The 17,429-nt window shown below is 35.1% G+C and overlaps 1 protein-coding gene across 1 annotated transcript in view; it reads right to left on the bottom strand.

Annotated features, from left to right (window-relative positions):
• The window catches only part of LOC147832500 (uncharacterized), a 44,941-nt gene extending 28,361 nt beyond the window's left edge, over window positions 1-16,580 (bottom strand). Inside the window, exons 1-3 of the mRNA XM_087296156.1 lie at window positions 16,398-16,580; window positions 14,223-14,409; window positions 9,025-9,122 (exon numbers count right to left, since the gene is read on the bottom strand). Of these exons, the coding sequence (XP_087152282.1) occupies window positions 9,025-9,122; window positions 14,223-14,409; window positions 16,398-16,580 (468 nt within the window). The remainder of the gene's footprint in view (window positions 1-9,024; window positions 9,123-14,222; window positions 14,410-16,397) is intronic.
• Between the last annotated feature and the right edge of the window lie 849 nt (window positions 16,581-17,429).

The following is a 17,429-nucleotide window of genomic DNA, read 5'->3' as shown; positions in this document are numbered from 1 at the left end:
TAAGAAAGTACAACACAGTGATAGAAAAAAGGTGTGTGGTGAAACTATTTTCATTCAGAAATTGCTGTAAATTTAGGAAAAAAGTGGAACTTTGAAGCTGAAGAACTTACAGAGTAAGAGGTGTGATTAGCTTTTAGCTTGTTTGAGCTACAGTTTTGATTTGTCATCTTAAAAAAAGAATAAAAAAAATAGTCTGTCTTCCATTATTTATTGAGAATCACATATTAAGTATTTGGGGAAGAAAATTGTAAGAAGTCCAGACAAATTGCTAGTTCCTGCTAGGTTTTGCTAGTTAAACACAAAAAATACGGATTTTTATTTTTATTTTTTTACCATAAATTAAAAACAGACAACTTCTGTTAATTGACAGTATTAATTCACTGTTGTACTTTTTACAATCTGGTTCAGATTGTTATTTAAAATAACGATAAAAATGTAATAATCGCTGTTTGAGCTGTGATTCTGGTCCCATAATGCAAATGGAAAGTGTATATAAATAGAAAAACACCTGTAACACATGTGGAAAAAGTTTGTTAAAATATACATTCATTGTAGCCTATTTGTTTAAAAAAAAATGTATGAAATAATAAATATTGACAGAAAAAAATGGTGCATGTGAAACTCTTTTCATTCATAAATTGCTGTAAATTTAGCAATTCATTACAGAAAACGTAGACCTGTGAAGCAGAAGAACTTACAGCGCATGCAAAGGTGTGTTTAGCTTGTTTGTACAACAGTTTTCATTTGTCATCTTTAAAGAAGATTTTTTTTTAAATAGTCTGTCTCACATTATTTAATGAGAATCACATATTAAGTATTTTATATATAATTGTAGTGTTGCAAGTTCATGCTAGGTTTTGCTAGTTACTCACTAGTTAATTAGTTAACTGCTAGTTAATTCACTGTTGTACTTTGCATGGCCAGTTTAAACAAGACAATAATCATTTAAAATAATGATAAAAATGTTATAATTGCTGTCCAAGCACCTTTTTTAAAACTATGAATTATGACTTACATGAAATAATAAATATTAACAGAAAAAAAGAAAAAAGATGTATGGTGAAACTATTTTCTTTCATAAACTGCTGTAACTTTTGCAATTCATTACAGAAAAAGTGAAACTTTGAAGCAGAAGAACTTAAAGAATTAGTGAAGAGGTGTGATTACAGAATATGTGAAGAGGTGTTATCAGCTATTAGCTAATTTGTACAACAGTTTTTGTCATCTTTAAAGGAGAATTAATAAAATTGTCTATCTTACATTATTTTATAGGAATCACATATTAAGTATTCTGGGAAAAAAAGTATAAAAAAGCAAGACAAATTGCTAGTTCATGCTAGGTTTTGCTAGTTAGTCTATTTGTTAACTCAGAAAGTTAAAAGTCACTCACCCACGTGTTTTACTTTCATTCTTATTTTAAGAAATGCATCACCAAAATTAGTCAGACGTAAATTTGAGTGAGTAAATGATACTAGATCTTTCATTTTGGGGCGAACCACTTCTTTTCAGCTTATATCTGTGAAGATGATCGAGTAAAATACTACATTTCATTCATTCATTTTCTTTTTGGCTTAGTTACTTTATTAATCTGGGGTCACCACAGTGGAATGAACCACCAACTTATCAGCATATGTTTTACACAGCGGATGTCCTTCCAGCCGCAACCCATCACGGGGAAACATCCATGCACACTCATTCACTACGGACAATTCACTTTTACCACATGTCTTTAGACAGTTGGGAAAACATGGAGCACCCAGAGGAAACCCACGCAAACACGGAGAGAACATACAGCAATACAGCTAAAAGTTTGAATGTTTTACGAAAATAAAAAAAATTATTTTCTATGTCAGAATAATATAAAAAAAACTGCCTATAGATCTGTAAAAATGACAAAGGGACTTTAATATATACACCAGGCCAGTAGGTGGCAATGTCACAAAAATAAAACAATATTCATCTATACACATACAGTGTTTGCATGTAAACTAGTTATATGGTTATAGTAGATTAGCTATATAGTTTGAACATACTGTATAGTATGCGTGCATCTGAGATAAACCGTTTCTGAATGCATTTGAGAGACACTTTTTTGACATCTTTTTGTGTCTTATTTTGAAAACTGTCTGCAAAAGTTTGTAGTTTAAACTGCTGTCAAGTAAAGGAATATCTAAAATGCTTCAACGGTTTTACATTTTTTGTTGAAGTGAGTAAATCGCAACTCAAAGAATGAATTTCAGAACAAACCTAAAATAGCTGTGTGAAAATGTAATGCAAGGAATGAAATCTCATTTTGCCAGCATGCAGCTTACGAGAAAAGGCCCAAATATCGTCACAACATATAAAGGGAATTCTTTATTTTACTGCATAAAGTAAGAGGTGACATGGTGCCACAGTGTTCAGAGGCACCCAAATGTTTGATTGAATTCCCGTCGCATTCCACATGATCAGGCGTTTCTTAGGAGCTGCTTCACAGACCTCCTGTGCCAGAAAGGCATGTTACTGGCAGACGCTCCTGGAGCCAGAATAGCAGGAGCTAATCAACAGGAAGGAGAAAGATTTGGCCGGGAATCCCAAATACTTGAATCGAATGACAGAAATGAATGTGAGGAACCCCTGACTAGAGTGCCTGGATGCCAAAACCAGACAGGGGTTCCTCACAGGTCTTTACACCAGTCTATTGGAATGAAAAGAGCATTCAGTGATGCCATTGTATGAAATTAATTAGGATCATTCATTCATTCATTTTCTTGTCGGCTTAGTCCCTTTATTAATCTGGGGTCGCCACAGCGGAAAGAACCACCAACTTATCCAGCACATTTTTACGCAGCAGATCCCCTTCCAGCCGCAACCCATCTCTGGGAAACATCCACACACACATTCACACACATACACTACGGACAGTTTAGTTTACTCAACTCACCTGTATCGCATGTCTATGGACTGTGGGGGAAACCGGAGCACCCGGAGGAAACCCACACGAATGCATGGAGAACATGCAAACTCCACACAGAGACGCCAACTGAGCCGAGGATCAAACCAGCGACCTTTTTGCTGTGAGACGACAGCACTACCTACTGCGCCACTGTGTCACCCAATTATAATTATGATAGTTTTTTTTTCATTTTCTTTGTTTTAATAATTCTTTAACCCAACACTATGATATAGGCTACATTATTTATTTTGTATGTGGAAAAAAATAACAAGCAGAATGGTGTTTATGAGGATTTTGTCAGTTGTTAATCAAACTAATGTTAATTTTTATTGCTGTAAAATAAGTTTAATTGCACTGAAATCTCCTACATTTTCCTAATGTTCATATAGTAATTATAACTGTTTAAATAAAGAAATGGAATAATATGATATAATATAATATATAAGCAATGAGAAAAGAGGATTTATGTGATTGAGTAAACAGTTTTATTCTGCAAACTATTGATGGCATTCCTTTATAATTATAGCAAAGAATGTAAATGCGTGTGTGTGTGTGTGTGTGTGTGTGTGTGTGTGTGTGTGTGTGTGTGCGTGTGCGTGTGCGTGTGTGTGTATGTATATATATATATATATATATATATATATATATATATATATATATATATATATATATATATATATATATATATATATATATTCATCTGCTTTTATAATTCTCAGTACAAATAAAATATTGATTAATAAAACCACATTAGATACATGTATGAGTAGAATCAAGATTAAACATCTTGGAACTGTGTGCCCCATTTCAGCTAATAAACTTCCAAACTCGTCTAATGCATGAGTGCGCGTGGTGCGCGCTCACGCATATTCCCGTTGCATTAACAGAACTATCAATGTATCTAGAGGTCAGAGTACAGAGAATCCTGCTCCCCAGAGACTAGAGCCTACAGCGCGGACTGGGCACGCTTAAAGACCATGTACGTGTCTGCAGTGGAACAAAAAATAAAAATAACAATGTATATCCTCCACTATGCTCTTTCACTACTTTAAGAACCACAATATGATTCATAATCTAGTGTCAGACAACATTATTATTTGTTTTTGTTACTTGATAACATCAAACTCCAGTCCGGGTTTTTGCTGTGATCCTCTCTTCAATTTACTGTGTGTGCTTTCAGAGCCGTAGCGCGCACTGACAACCTTCGGGGTTCCTCCGCGGCTCACTTGTGTGTATGTTGTGACAGTGAGGCTTTTTTACTGCAGTAAAGCGAATCGACGTTCGGTCAGTACATTTGAGAGAATCTTTTCATAACATAATGCGTGACTTGATTTTAATGGACCGTTGGGTACTTTTGAGACATTCAAGAGAGAAAGAATTTTAATTAACTTAGGCACTATTTCGCTCATCTGCCCTGTCTCTTACACATACAATGCATTCCTGTGTTGCTCCGCGCGTGATGTGGCCGGGCCTGCCTGCTGTTCCTGTAAACTCCCGCCTTAACTAAAGCAGGCTGAAGCACAAGAGAAATGCAGCTGAAGCAGAGCTGATGATAGAAAGTGTGCCTCTATACACATTAGAGTTGGGTTGCTGTGTACAGAATGGAGGCTGTTGTTTTGAATTGTACATTTTAAATAACATTTATACTACAATTTAACAGAAAGTAAAAAAAAAAATTAAGCAATTAATTTTAACAAAAATTATCACGATTGTTTATCATATGGCATGGCATTACTCGTTGAATCTTGGAGTACAATGTAAAATAGGGGTAAGTATGGTAAAAATCATACAGTATCCTACTGTGGTTTACTCTCTGATACCATGATGACAGTGCTTTTTCCTGAAGGTAGCAGGCCTTTTACTAAAATTGTATTATGTTATAGAATAATTATAGTTCACTTAATAATAACAAAATACCTTCTATTATTACTTGGTGTCAACATTTCATGGCATAATAGTTGCCATTACGTTAACCACTTTGTCATCTCACTATCAAAAACATGATGAATAGATGGACAAATGTAAGATAAAAAATTCGGAGACTAATAATTCATAATATTTTTGTAGCCCCATGTTAACACTATGTTCATTACTGTGATATATTCTATTATTGAATCCCACACATTCCTACTCTTATGTTATTCAAAACAAATAAGCTATTTATTTTTGTTATGGAGGACAAAAAGTCTTTTAAATAGACAAACTTTAACTCTTAAATTGTACACTAGGCACTGCGCTCTAAAACAGTATGCAAGACGTACTTCTGGGGAGATCCTGAAGACTACATCCAATGGACACCAAGCCATGGGAAAGAATTTACAAATGAAAGTAAAGCAAGGAAACCTATTCGGGTAGGTGATGTGGTAATGACAAGATGGTGGAATATGTCCGAATTTAAATCATATTCGTACTATAGAACATATGTTTAAAGTTTAAATTTAGTTACATTACCTAGTCGGAATGTGTTTTTGAATGAGCCATTTCTCTATTCCACATATTAAATAGGTAAATAAACACAAGGCCTGTTCTCACTAAGAACTATAATCCACAACAACAGACAATAACATTGTTATTCCAAGTGTTTGCTAACTGTGTGATTCTAACTGAAATGTATGGGTTTTATCATTCACCTGCTTGAAAAAATTGTTTGAAAGTGATTTCAACCATATCCATCCTCTATAGATGTGTATTTCCGTATATTCTCAAACATTTAGATTAATTTGAAAAACATCATAGATATTGGCATTATAGTTATCATCTTTGGTGTGTCCTCTCTGTACTAGTTTAGGTGCGTTTTTGTCCTTTTTGATACGTTCAATTTATAGAAATGTGTAAGAACTTTTACAATTCTCCTTTTGTCCTCCACTGAATGACTAGTCTGGAATAACTTTCAGATATTTTCTTTTTCAGTGAACTTTTCTTTTATTGAACCCTATGTCTATGAGCTACACTTTTATATACAATAAAGAATGGCGATTGCATTTATCAATGGAACGATCCTTCACTGACCTCAATCAGATTTTCAAAACACTTTCCTTCAAAACTTTTCTCTATGACATTTATTAACTCTATGCGTTAGGATTTAAAGGTCCAGAATGGAAAGTGAGCGATATATCTTCCCCTCAGTCTCGCCATATCTTAAAAGGGAGTTGCTCTGAATAATTTCATGAAATGTCAATTAATCCAAAGGCCTTTGCTGTTTTGCATAGCGATCTTAACAGGGGGCAGCAGTGGCAGCTCCATGTGAGTAGAGACCGACGATTTCATGGCTGGAGTTGTGGGGGGAAATGAGATTCCAGCGGCCCTAAGTGACAGTTTACGGTCTCTGATTTGGTTTGGGAAGAGATTGCCAGGCAACAAAACCAGCCTGAGTCCTGAATGAAACAGCCATCTGTTCCACAGCCCGCTAAAACTGAATTAATTTCACATAATCCTGGAATTCAGAGCTAGATTGATGTCTTGGGTAAAACGGTGTACTTCCTGGAGCCCATCTTTGGTCTGGGTGATCTTATAACCCGGCCTTGTATTATTGTCTTTTTGGAGTATAGCATATTTGGTGTGTAATGAGAAGACATTTGGCATATTTTACGTTTCCTTTGTCAAAAGGTACAAATGCTGAAGATCTCCCCTGCTTTATACCCTCAAACAAAAACACTAACCAGACAAAGGGAAAGCAGGCTGGTGCATCTGTGGTGTAAATCAGGTCATACAAGACTAATCCCTTTGTGTATATGTCATGTTAGCAGGGTTTACCTCACAATCCAAAAAACCAATGCAAAGAGGGCAGATTTAAAGATTTTGCATTGGGTCTTTTATAGTTTTTAGAGATGTTCGCAAAGGCAAGAACCACCACTACTGTATACTACTGTCTGACTCTGAAATTATGCATTGAAATAATGTTGTAGAGGTTTGGAGGTTTTGAAGTTTGTTTAAGCCTGCTATTGTTACATTTTAAAATATATATGGTCCATACTCTACTCAATTTACATCTTGTGTTTTTTACCATTTTGCATTTTAGCTACTTTTTTACTCTAGCTGGCCTATAATTGATCAACACCTCTGATGATAAAACAAGCAAAATTGAATGAAGTTATTTTCTCCTGCTCCATTCGCACACACTAAAACCCATTCCATTTCAGAGTTGCAGAAAACTTTTCTAAGTTTATTATGGAAATGCTTATAAAACATTGTAAAATGATGATTTCTCCATTAAACAATATCACAATCAAACGGTGGGTTTGTTAAAATCAGTTGTGGGTCAAATGTGAATGATGTAATGGATGGATGCTGACAACAGAGTTGAGGATCCATGCGCAGTTTATTAATAAGAGTATTCATGTAGGCAATGGTCAAACTGGTAGCAATCAAGAGCATAAAGGTAATCCAAGATTGTAGTCAAAAACTGGGGAATGGTCAGTACAAGCGGCAAAGAATCAATAACGAGAAAACAAGGCAAGGATCAAAGCACATAAAGACTAGACAGGATTAACGCTTCGTAATGCTAAAGGTAAACCTTTGCCTGCTTGACCACTCTTATTAATAAACTGCGTGTGGATCCTCAACTCCGTTGTCAGCATCCATCCATTACAGAAGACTCAGCCCTGTGTGTGTGCAAGTGTGGTGTATAAACAGTCCAGGATATCAGTCCATGATGAGCTTCCAACAGTGTGTATAATCAGGGGTGATCTGGAACTGGTGTGTGAGTGAGGTTACTGATGGGAAATGTAGTGCATTTCTGTGGCAGAATTGTAGTTTGGGTGATAGTAAGTTTCCACTGATCTACAAGAGCTAGATTCCTGGTCATCGTGACAGATAAACCCAACATTGATTAAATTGTTTAAACTATATTAAAATGACCATTTTTGCCCCAACTGGTTTGTTCATATTGGCCCAAATATTGCGTCAATAAAAACCCGCTCTTTTTTGTGCATGGATGTTGCATGCAGTAGTTTTTCCCCTTTTATGTTAAGCCATTTCAAAAATCATATTATTGGATGCAGAATTATGTATATCTGAGCTATACATTTAATCAAAGGAGGCATATAGGCATGTTATCCAATCCTTTATGGAAAGGAAAGTGCCATATAGTTGGGAGCAGTCACAAATAACATGTTTCTTAGAGGTTATAGTGCATGACTTCACAGTAGAACTGTTTTCAGGATTTCTGGATGAATAGATCCATCTTTTCTGAGTTGTGCAGTGTAATAGGAATTCTTGTAGAACCTATACTGCATTTTTTCCCTTAAAACCCAGTTTTGTGAATAAATCCATAGCCATTTCTTTATTAAATGATCATGGTAAATGTGTATACACCAGGTGACGTGTAAATGGGAGGGAAAAACTGCAGCAAAATATAACTTTTTAAAATTTGCCTGAACAAACATAATTTGAGCATCATTGACCACTTTTTAGCAATATATGGAAGTTTTTGCAAAGTTGACTTGCTTTCGTTTGGTGTATTTTTGTTCACAAAATCCAAATGATCCAAATTACAATTATTGAAATGTAGCTAATAACTTTAGTAACGTGTCTCTTGAGGTCAGATGAGTTACTCAGACCTCATTCACCATCACTCTTCTCAATCACGTGCTTATCCGGGTCACTGCACCAACTAAAACCTTCCAGTTCTACTCGCTCTGTCTTTGTGGAATTGTAACCAGTCACTGGCATGGGATGCTAACAGAAAAAAACAATAAAAACACAGCTTCTAATATTGGTTTCTGTTGTGCTATTTGAGGTGAAGTTAGGTATATTTATACTAGATTGCTTTCATTATACTTGTTTCATCATATTTTAAAGCAATCTGCTAACTACCTAGGCCACACCAACCACCTTGAATGCACAAGGAAGCACATGGCAACTCGTTGTTGAATGCTCCGAAACAAATTAGCTATAGCATAATGCTTACAGGTGGAAAAATGACAAAAAATTGTTTTTAGTTTCTAGTTTAAATCTAGTTTGAAATGTCAAAGCTTATCTCTGCTTAGCTTTTGCCATGTTTTGCACAGTGTTGCATTTTAGCGTGTGTAGTTGTAGTAGGGAAATGATCCAGGTGTTGATTTTGAAGCACCTGCCTGCATGTGTCTCACCTGCTCTCTGTTGTGCTGATCTGATCTCAGGTCAGGGGTCACTGGAACTGTGTCATAGCAACCTGGAGCACTTTTTGTAAAGACTAGAAGCTCTGCAGCTGTTGAACATAATGAAATATAAAGCATGATTAGCTGTTCTGTGTCCAAGACAGCAAATTACAATGACTGGATGAACAGAAGAAGTCAATTAGAGTCAGAGACTAAATGACCCTATCTATGAGACAATGATATGACTTAAGAAAGCTTTTAAGAAATGATTCCATAAACAACACTCAAAGGAATACACAAAATCTTGATCTGTGTTCATTCTTGCTATCTTCTTTGTCATGTTTTTGATGTCCATATTTTTAGAAGACATGATTTTAAATGAAGAAAGACAGAAAAATGAAAGCCAGAAAAGGGAGTTTGGCAGGGAGAAGGGCTGTGAGGAGGGTGTGCTATTTTGAGCGATGCTTTATAGTGCTCTCGCCTCAATTAATTAAATGGTGGTTCTACAATTTAGAAGCGCATTGACAGCATAAAGGAAACCTCTATCAGGAAATACAGCGATGATGAGATCCATAAAGGATTTTAGACAGCAGCAATATCTTACAGGGCTGTAATTAAGTGTCTGAGAACGTAAAAGCAATAATTACACTTCAGCAAACGCCACTCAACACTGACATCTAGTGGCTGAGTGGCTGAAGTAAACTCTGATGAAACTTTTCTTTTTCACTAAAAAGACAGACCATATGGTGCTTTTCTGGTAAGCAACATTATGAGCTCAATTAATAATGTAACTACAGAATATTTACAAGACTTATTTTCAAACAGTTTTAACGTGTTGTATATCTAGTTGAAGTTAGAATTATTAGCCCCCCTTGTTTATTTTTTTCTCCTAATTTCTGTTTAACGGAAATCAATTTTGTTCAACACATTTCTAAATATAATAGTTTTAATCTTAATTTTTTTATCTTTGCCATGATGACAGTAAATAATATTTTACTAGATATTTTCAAGACACTTCTAAATAGCCCAAAGTGACATTTAATGGCTTAACTAGATTAATTAGACAGGTTAGGATAATTAGGCAAGTTATTGTATAACAATGGTTTGTTCTGTAGACCAGGGGTTCTCAAACTTTTCAACCTGCGACCCCCAAAATAACAATGCCAGTGACTCACGACCCCCAATATCCTCTGAGGTGGTTATACATACATAAACCTTGCATGCAATGGCGCACACACATCAATAGACCCAAGTTTATTCTTTGTTTAATTTTTTTTTTATGTATGTCAGTGCTTTAAATGTGCCAGAAAGTTTAACCTGGTATCATAAAATCAATCTGCTTCATCCGACGCTATTGCTGTGTCTTTCATATAATGTTATTACCTCAGGGTTCCAATCCAATAGAACTAGTAACTATAAGCTACTATAGTAAATATAAAGTATATAGTAACTATAAATGACAATTTTTTCTCTTCAGTAGGTTATGGATAAAATATGGCAATTCTTATGGTTTAATAAAAAAAAGAACCACTGCAGTAGACTATCGAAAAAATATAGCTTAAAGGGGCTAATAATTTTGACCCTAAAATGGTCGTTAAAAAATTTTAAACTGCTTTTATTCTAGCCGAAATAAGACTTTCTCTTGAAGAAAAATATTATCAGACATACTGTGAAAATTTCATTGCTCTGTTAAACATCGTCTGGAAAATATTTTAAATGAAGTGAAATTCTTTGTATATTTTAAAATATAAAATATGCAAAGAAAAAATCTAATAATTCTGACTTCAAATGTAGATAGCCCATTTTACTACAAAGCAGACTGAATATACAACCTTACTTTGTATGTATAGGGATCACTTATTAAATGTGTATTTGAATCTCAGACTTTTATTATTATCAGTATCAAAAGAGTCATGCTGCCTCATATTATTGTAAAACTTAATGTTTTTCGGATGCTATTATAAATAACAAGTTCAGTAGAGCATGATTTACTTAAAATTATTTGAGATTCTGGTGGCGAGGCAGTGGCGCAGTATGTAGTGCTGTCACCTCACAGCAAGAAGGTCACTGGGTTGCTGGTTCGAACCTCGGCTCAGTTGGTGTTTCTGTCTGCATGTTCTCCCTGCCTTCGCGTGAGTTTCCTCCGGGTGTTCTGGTTTCCCCCACAGTCCAAAGACATGTGGTATAGGTGAATTGAGGAGGCTAAATTGTCTGTAGTGTGTGTGTGAATGTGTGTGTGGATGTTTCCCAGAGATGGGTTGCGGCTGGAAGGGCATCCGCTTTGTAAAAACTTGCTGGATAAGTTGGCGGTTTATTCCACTGTGACGACCCCGAATTAATAAAGGGACTAAGCCAAAAAGAAAATGAATGAATGAATTATTTCTGGTCAATTTAATGCACTCTTGCTCAAAAAAAGTAATATTTAAACAAACAAATAAACAGACAAAAAACTGCCCCCAAACATTTCAATGATTGTATGTTCACGTTTTTTAACTTATTTATTTTAGTTGCAGATATTTCATAATGTCTTTTTTAATGTATTATAAAACGGCACATGCATTAATTACAAAAATATATAGTGCTGTTCAAAATAATTTATATTAGAAATATTTTCTGGAAACACAGAATAGTTTAATTCATCTTATTCATCAATTATCATTTGACATTTAAGTCCTATAATGTATTTTAACTTAATGCATACTAATGGAAACATACAATCAATTAAACAATGAAAAGCAAAAATTCAAGTAAAAAAAACATCTTTAATGAAAGCTTGTGGTTAATGCGGAGATTCCCCCCAAATCCGTAAAGCATTTTGAGTGCTCAGAAAAGCACTATACAAATAAAATGAGAGGATATATTATAGTAGTAGTAGACATTTGACTGATGAGACAAGTCATTGATTGTAATTACTGAAAATAAAACTGATACAAATTCTCATTAATTTCCATAATTGTTTTACAAATGTATTATTTAAAATTCTTATTAATAAAGCAACAATAAAGTTTCATGTCATGTCAACTACCCATGATAGTAGCATTAACGTCGCCACGAAATCAAAATGTACAGGTTTTTAGGTCAAAGTATATGAATTGTAATCATAGGTATCTGTTCACAGTTTATTTATTTATGTGTTTAATTCATGTGTAATGAATTTTAATCACAATAAATTCAACTTCCTCTTTAACAAACATTTTGTTTATTGGCACAAGGCACAAAATACTTAGCAAACAAATTTGTGTTTAATAGACATCTAATCGAAATATAAACGTAGACAGCTTGGCTAAAACAAGGCTAAACTTTCTGGCTGTCATTGAAAATCTAATAGACATCTAAGAATAGCTCAAAACTAGACTAGTGGACAATTAGACAGATTAAACAGACTTTATATGTGTAGTCATTCATTTCTGTTTATTTGATGACTAGTCTAGTTTTGGCCTATTCTTAGACATCTATTAGATTTTCACTGACATCCCAAATTTTGCCTTGTTCTAGCTAAGTAGACTACGTCTAGACGTCTATTAGACATCTGTTAGACATCTTTTAATAACAAAAAACTGCTTGCTGGGTACTGTTCATACAGACTAAATAAAGCTCTTGTTTAGGAAGCCATTTCATTCTGAATTCCTTTAAAATTGTAATGTATGTTTCCTTAAACTTAAAATGCTTTTTAGTGATTTTATATAAAGCAGAAAAATATATAATTAAATAATAATAATAATAATAATAATAAAACAAATCACATACAGTTAAAGTCAGAATTATTAGCCCCCCTAAATTATAAGAACCCCTGTTTATTTTTTCCCCCAATTTCTGTTTAACAGGGAGTTTTTTCAACACATTTCTAAACATAATAGTTATAATAATAACTCATTTCTAATAACTGATTTTTTTATCTTTGTCATGAGGACAGTAAATAGTATTTTACTAGATATTTTTCAAAACACTTCTATACAGCTTAAAGTGACATTTAAAGGCTTAACTAATTAGGTTAACTAGGCAGGTTAGGGTAATTAGGCAAGTTATTGTATAGCGATGGTTTGTTCTGTAGACTATCGAAAGAAAAAAAATAGCCTAAAGGGGCTAATAATATTGTCCTTAAAATTGTTTAAAAAAATTAATAACTGCTTTTATTCTAGCCGAAATAAAACAAATGAGACTTTCTCCAGAAGGAAAATATTATCAGATATTATCAGACATACTGTGAAAGTTTCCTTGCCCTGTTAAACATAATTTAGGAAATTTGGGGGAAAAAAAGAAATAAAAATTTAAAGGGGGGCTAATATTTCTGACTTCAACTGTACATACATACAACTACTGTATCATACACATGTAGCAATGTGTCATCATGTGCGACAAAGTGTTGTTGCTCGTTTCTGTAGATATCCTTTTCACATTCTGCACCAAGTTGTTTAAATAGTAAATACATTTGCGCCCATTTGTGTGCCCATAGGTGTGTTGGTTTGAAAAGAAGATGTGTTAAGGTATATTGTTGGTTCGTTGCAATTTTTAGGCAATTGATAAAGACATTTTTTTTTATTGTTGTTATTTAAAAGTAGTAAAGTACATGTATGCATTGCTTATTAAAAACACAAAGATGTGCAGCAACACATACATATTTTTAATATAAAAAAACAAAAAGATTATAATTTAAAAGATCATTATTGTCTACATAAATTATAAATTATCTACTTCCAACCACACATTCTTTATTTTAGGGGGGCCTTGATGGAATCCAGCTCATTCTGTAGATTGTCTGCTCCAATTTCAAACTTAATTAAACTTTTTATTTGTTTGTTGTATTGTTAAGCTACAAAAAGCTAACAAAAAAAAAAAAAAAAAAAGAATTTATATGATGTCAATCTAATCAGATTGTTTCAAATGTACATACTGTCATCTGACGGGTAGAGGGCTTTGGTGAGCAACTCACGGCAAAAGTTTAGATTCTGCTTGACTAGTGTATTTACCATTGAACTCTATTGTGTTATAAATGTGTTTATGTTTTTATCGCAACAAGTTGTAATTAAAAAGGTTATACTGCATTAGTTAATACAATTAATGTTTTTTTTTTTTTTTTCAATATTATGAAATAAACCAGTAAATAACCCATGGCCACTTTAATATAAAATAGTTGACTATATTTACCTTTGGCCCGCGACTATCAATGATATTTCCTTTTTGGTTCTTCATACAAAAACGTTTGAGCTTACCTGGATTAGAGAGTTGGACGTGGGATCCAAAGGTCGCAGGTTCAAGTCCCAGCACCAGCAGGGCTTGATGGTGGGGAGCGTGAATAAATTTCAACCTCAGTACTATGGCCCTTGAGCAAAGCACTGAACCCCCAACTGCTTCCCAGGCAGCCCACTGCTCCCGGCTAGTGTTTATGTGTGTAAGTTGCTTTGTATAAAAATGTAAAAACATGTAAAAGCGTCTGCTAAATATTAACAGCAAATGCATAATTTTTAATTTTTGGTGAAATAACCTTTAAAGATCTTTTGTCATCTCTCATGATCAAATGGAATACAGCAAAGGCTGTGCATATGACTGACAATGAAACACAATTACTACAAGTACACTCATCAGCCACTTTATTAGGAACACCTTACGAGTACTGGCTTAGACCCCTTTTTACCTTCAGAATTTCCTTAATCCTTCCTGGCATAGATTTAACAAGGTACTGGAGATATCCCTCAGAGATTTTGGTCCATATTGACATGATAGCATCATGCAGTTGCTGCAGATGACAAATCCATGATGTACATCCATGACGCGAATCTGTTGTTCCAGCACATCCCAAAGAGGCTCTATTGGATTGAAATCTGGTGTTATGTTTTGCTCTTTGTTATGTTCAAGAAACCAGTCTGAGATGATTTGCGCTTTATGACATGGTGCGTTATTCTGCTGGAAGTAGCCATTAGCTGATGGGTATACTGTGGTCATAAAGGGATGGACATGGTCAGCAAATATACTCAGGTAGGCTGTGGCATTGACGCAATGCTCAGTTGGTACTAATGAGCCCAAAGAGTTCCAAGAAAATATCCCCCACACCATCACACCACCACCACCAGCCTTAACCATTGATACAAGGCAGGGTGGATCCATGCTTTCATGTTGTTGACGGCAAACTCTGACCCTACCATCCGAATGTTGCTGAAGAAATTGAGACTCATCAGACCAGGCAGCGTTTTTCCAATCTTCCATTGTCTTTTTTTTTGGTGAGCCTGTGTGAATTGTAGCCTCAGTTTTCTGTACTTAGCTGACAGGAGTGGCACCCACTGTGATCTTCTTCTGCTGTAGCCCATCCGCCTCAAGGTTAGACGTGTTGTGCATTCAGAGATGCTCTTCTGTATACCTCAGTTGTTACTAGTGTTTTTTTGAGTTACTGTTGCCTTTCTATCAGCTCGAACCAGTCTGGCCATTCTCCTCTGACCTCTGGCATCAACAAGGCAATTGTGTCCACAGAACTGGCGCTCGCTGGATGTTTTCTCTTATTTTCTTATTTATTTCTTTTTTCGGACCATTCTCTGTAAACTCTAGAGATGGTTGTGCGTGAAAAGTCCAGTAGATCAGCAGTTTCTGAAATACTCAGAGCAGCCCGTCTGGCACCAAATACCATGCCACGTTCAAAGTCACTGAAATCACCTTCCCGCTTCTAATGCTTGGTTTGAACTGCAGCAGACCGTCTTGACCATCTCTACATGCCTAAATGCATTGAGTTGCTGGCATGTGATTGGCCGAAATTTACGTTAATAAAGTGGCTGGTGAGTGTATATTAGACTAACAATCAAAATTTTATTGATGTAAATGCCTACTAGTTAAACAAATGATGCACTGATAGTGAAATCTGAAGTGATGTTTACCAAAATGTCAGACATAATATTAGGTCCGATGAAACTAAAACATATATGTTGTATCTCATTGCAAACAGCTCAGCAAACACAGCACAGCATCAGATTGTAAATGAAGTCCCTGTGAATGAAGTATGATTCTGGGACTCTGGGAAGCTCCTTTGTGACACAGGCTGGAAAACTCATAAAGTTAGAAGGAAAAATGGATGGAGCTAAATCTTTAGGGAAAATATGATGGGATTTATAATAACGCAGAGACCTGGAAGACAAATTATCTTTCACAAGGACAATAAATACATATGAATTCATATTTTCCCCCAGTTTTACCTATTTTTAATTTAGCAAAGCATTTACCTTAGACATTACAAAGCAAGCATGAAATGCTAATGGTTCTTTGCGATATACCACCCAACTGTAATTTATCCCACAGTGATGCCAACTCTTCTCAATGCACTTGAAACCAAAGCGGATTCCTTCCTGACACCCTTCTATTGCCTCTTGTGTTACTCAATGATCCTGGAGGAAAAGGCCACTTACTGAAGGACCTGCCGGGCCACTCGTTCTCTCGCTCGCTCTTTCCTTCTCAAACGCAGCGGCACATGAACAGCCACCCGAAGCGTGATTTATGGACCTCTCACTCTCTCCTTCTCTTCCTTCTTCCTGGAGACAATGAACTGTCTGGTTATCAAAATTCCTCCCTGATTTACAGTCTTTCTCCATGGCTAATGGAGAACAGAGCAGAAACAGGGCCGTGACAATTGCGTGTTGATTTTAAACGAGCAGCTGTACGGGAAAGATGTTATGCTGGAGGAAGATGAATTGCCTATTTGAATCGTTTTGTATTTTGAATTTATTCACTTATTTTGTCATTTCATAGAAACAGAAACACTAGACATGCTCCGGTGAAGCTCAAGCACTTGAAATGTGCGGTTTAAACTTGATTATTGACTTAAACATTAACGGGACGTCTAACAGAGTGGTAATAAATAGCCAAATATAAGTTAGCTATTGCACAGTGAAGGTCTGCAGTTCAGTTGCACAGGGATTTTAGAGAAATTCAGATATTTTGACCAAATGTTACCAGGATATTAACAATGTTGACACTTTCTATTGAACCCTTTTCATTAAAAAAGACTGGTGGCATTTAAAGTGTCCTGAAACACTGAACTATTTTTTTTTTAGTTTTTTGTTGAGATTTTAAACAGTGTTTGTGTTACATCACAGAAGATAATGTAACCATTGTTTATTTTTTTATCTTTTAGAATTCAAAATCTGCCAGAAATCACAGGAGGTGATGTGGAACGTAACATCGTCTCACATTGTGACGTTTTGTTGTCTTGTAAATATTGATTAGATGGTTCACTTAATTAATCATGACATCACGCATTACTTTCCTGACAGATGCTGTAGTCTATGAGATGCTTTGTGTGGCTTAAGTTCGTGATAAAGTGTCTTTGACACAAACGTGAATTAATAACTTCATGGTTGTTACTGGTCATTATTTTTCTTAGTAAAACAATCCATTAAAAAGTTATTGGGCCATTCTTCAACAACGGGCTCTTTAAGCCT

Source organism: Danio rerio, chromosome 19 (assembly GCF_052040795.2).
Source record: "Danio rerio strain M-AB ecotype USA chromosome 19, GRCz13ab, whole genome shotgun sequence".
Taxonomy (NCBI): Eukaryota; Metazoa; Chordata; class Actinopteri; order Cypriniformes; family Danionidae; genus Danio; species Danio rerio.
Note: the sequence above shows the minus strand (reverse complement) of the source record. Positions and strands in the feature narration are given on the sequence as shown.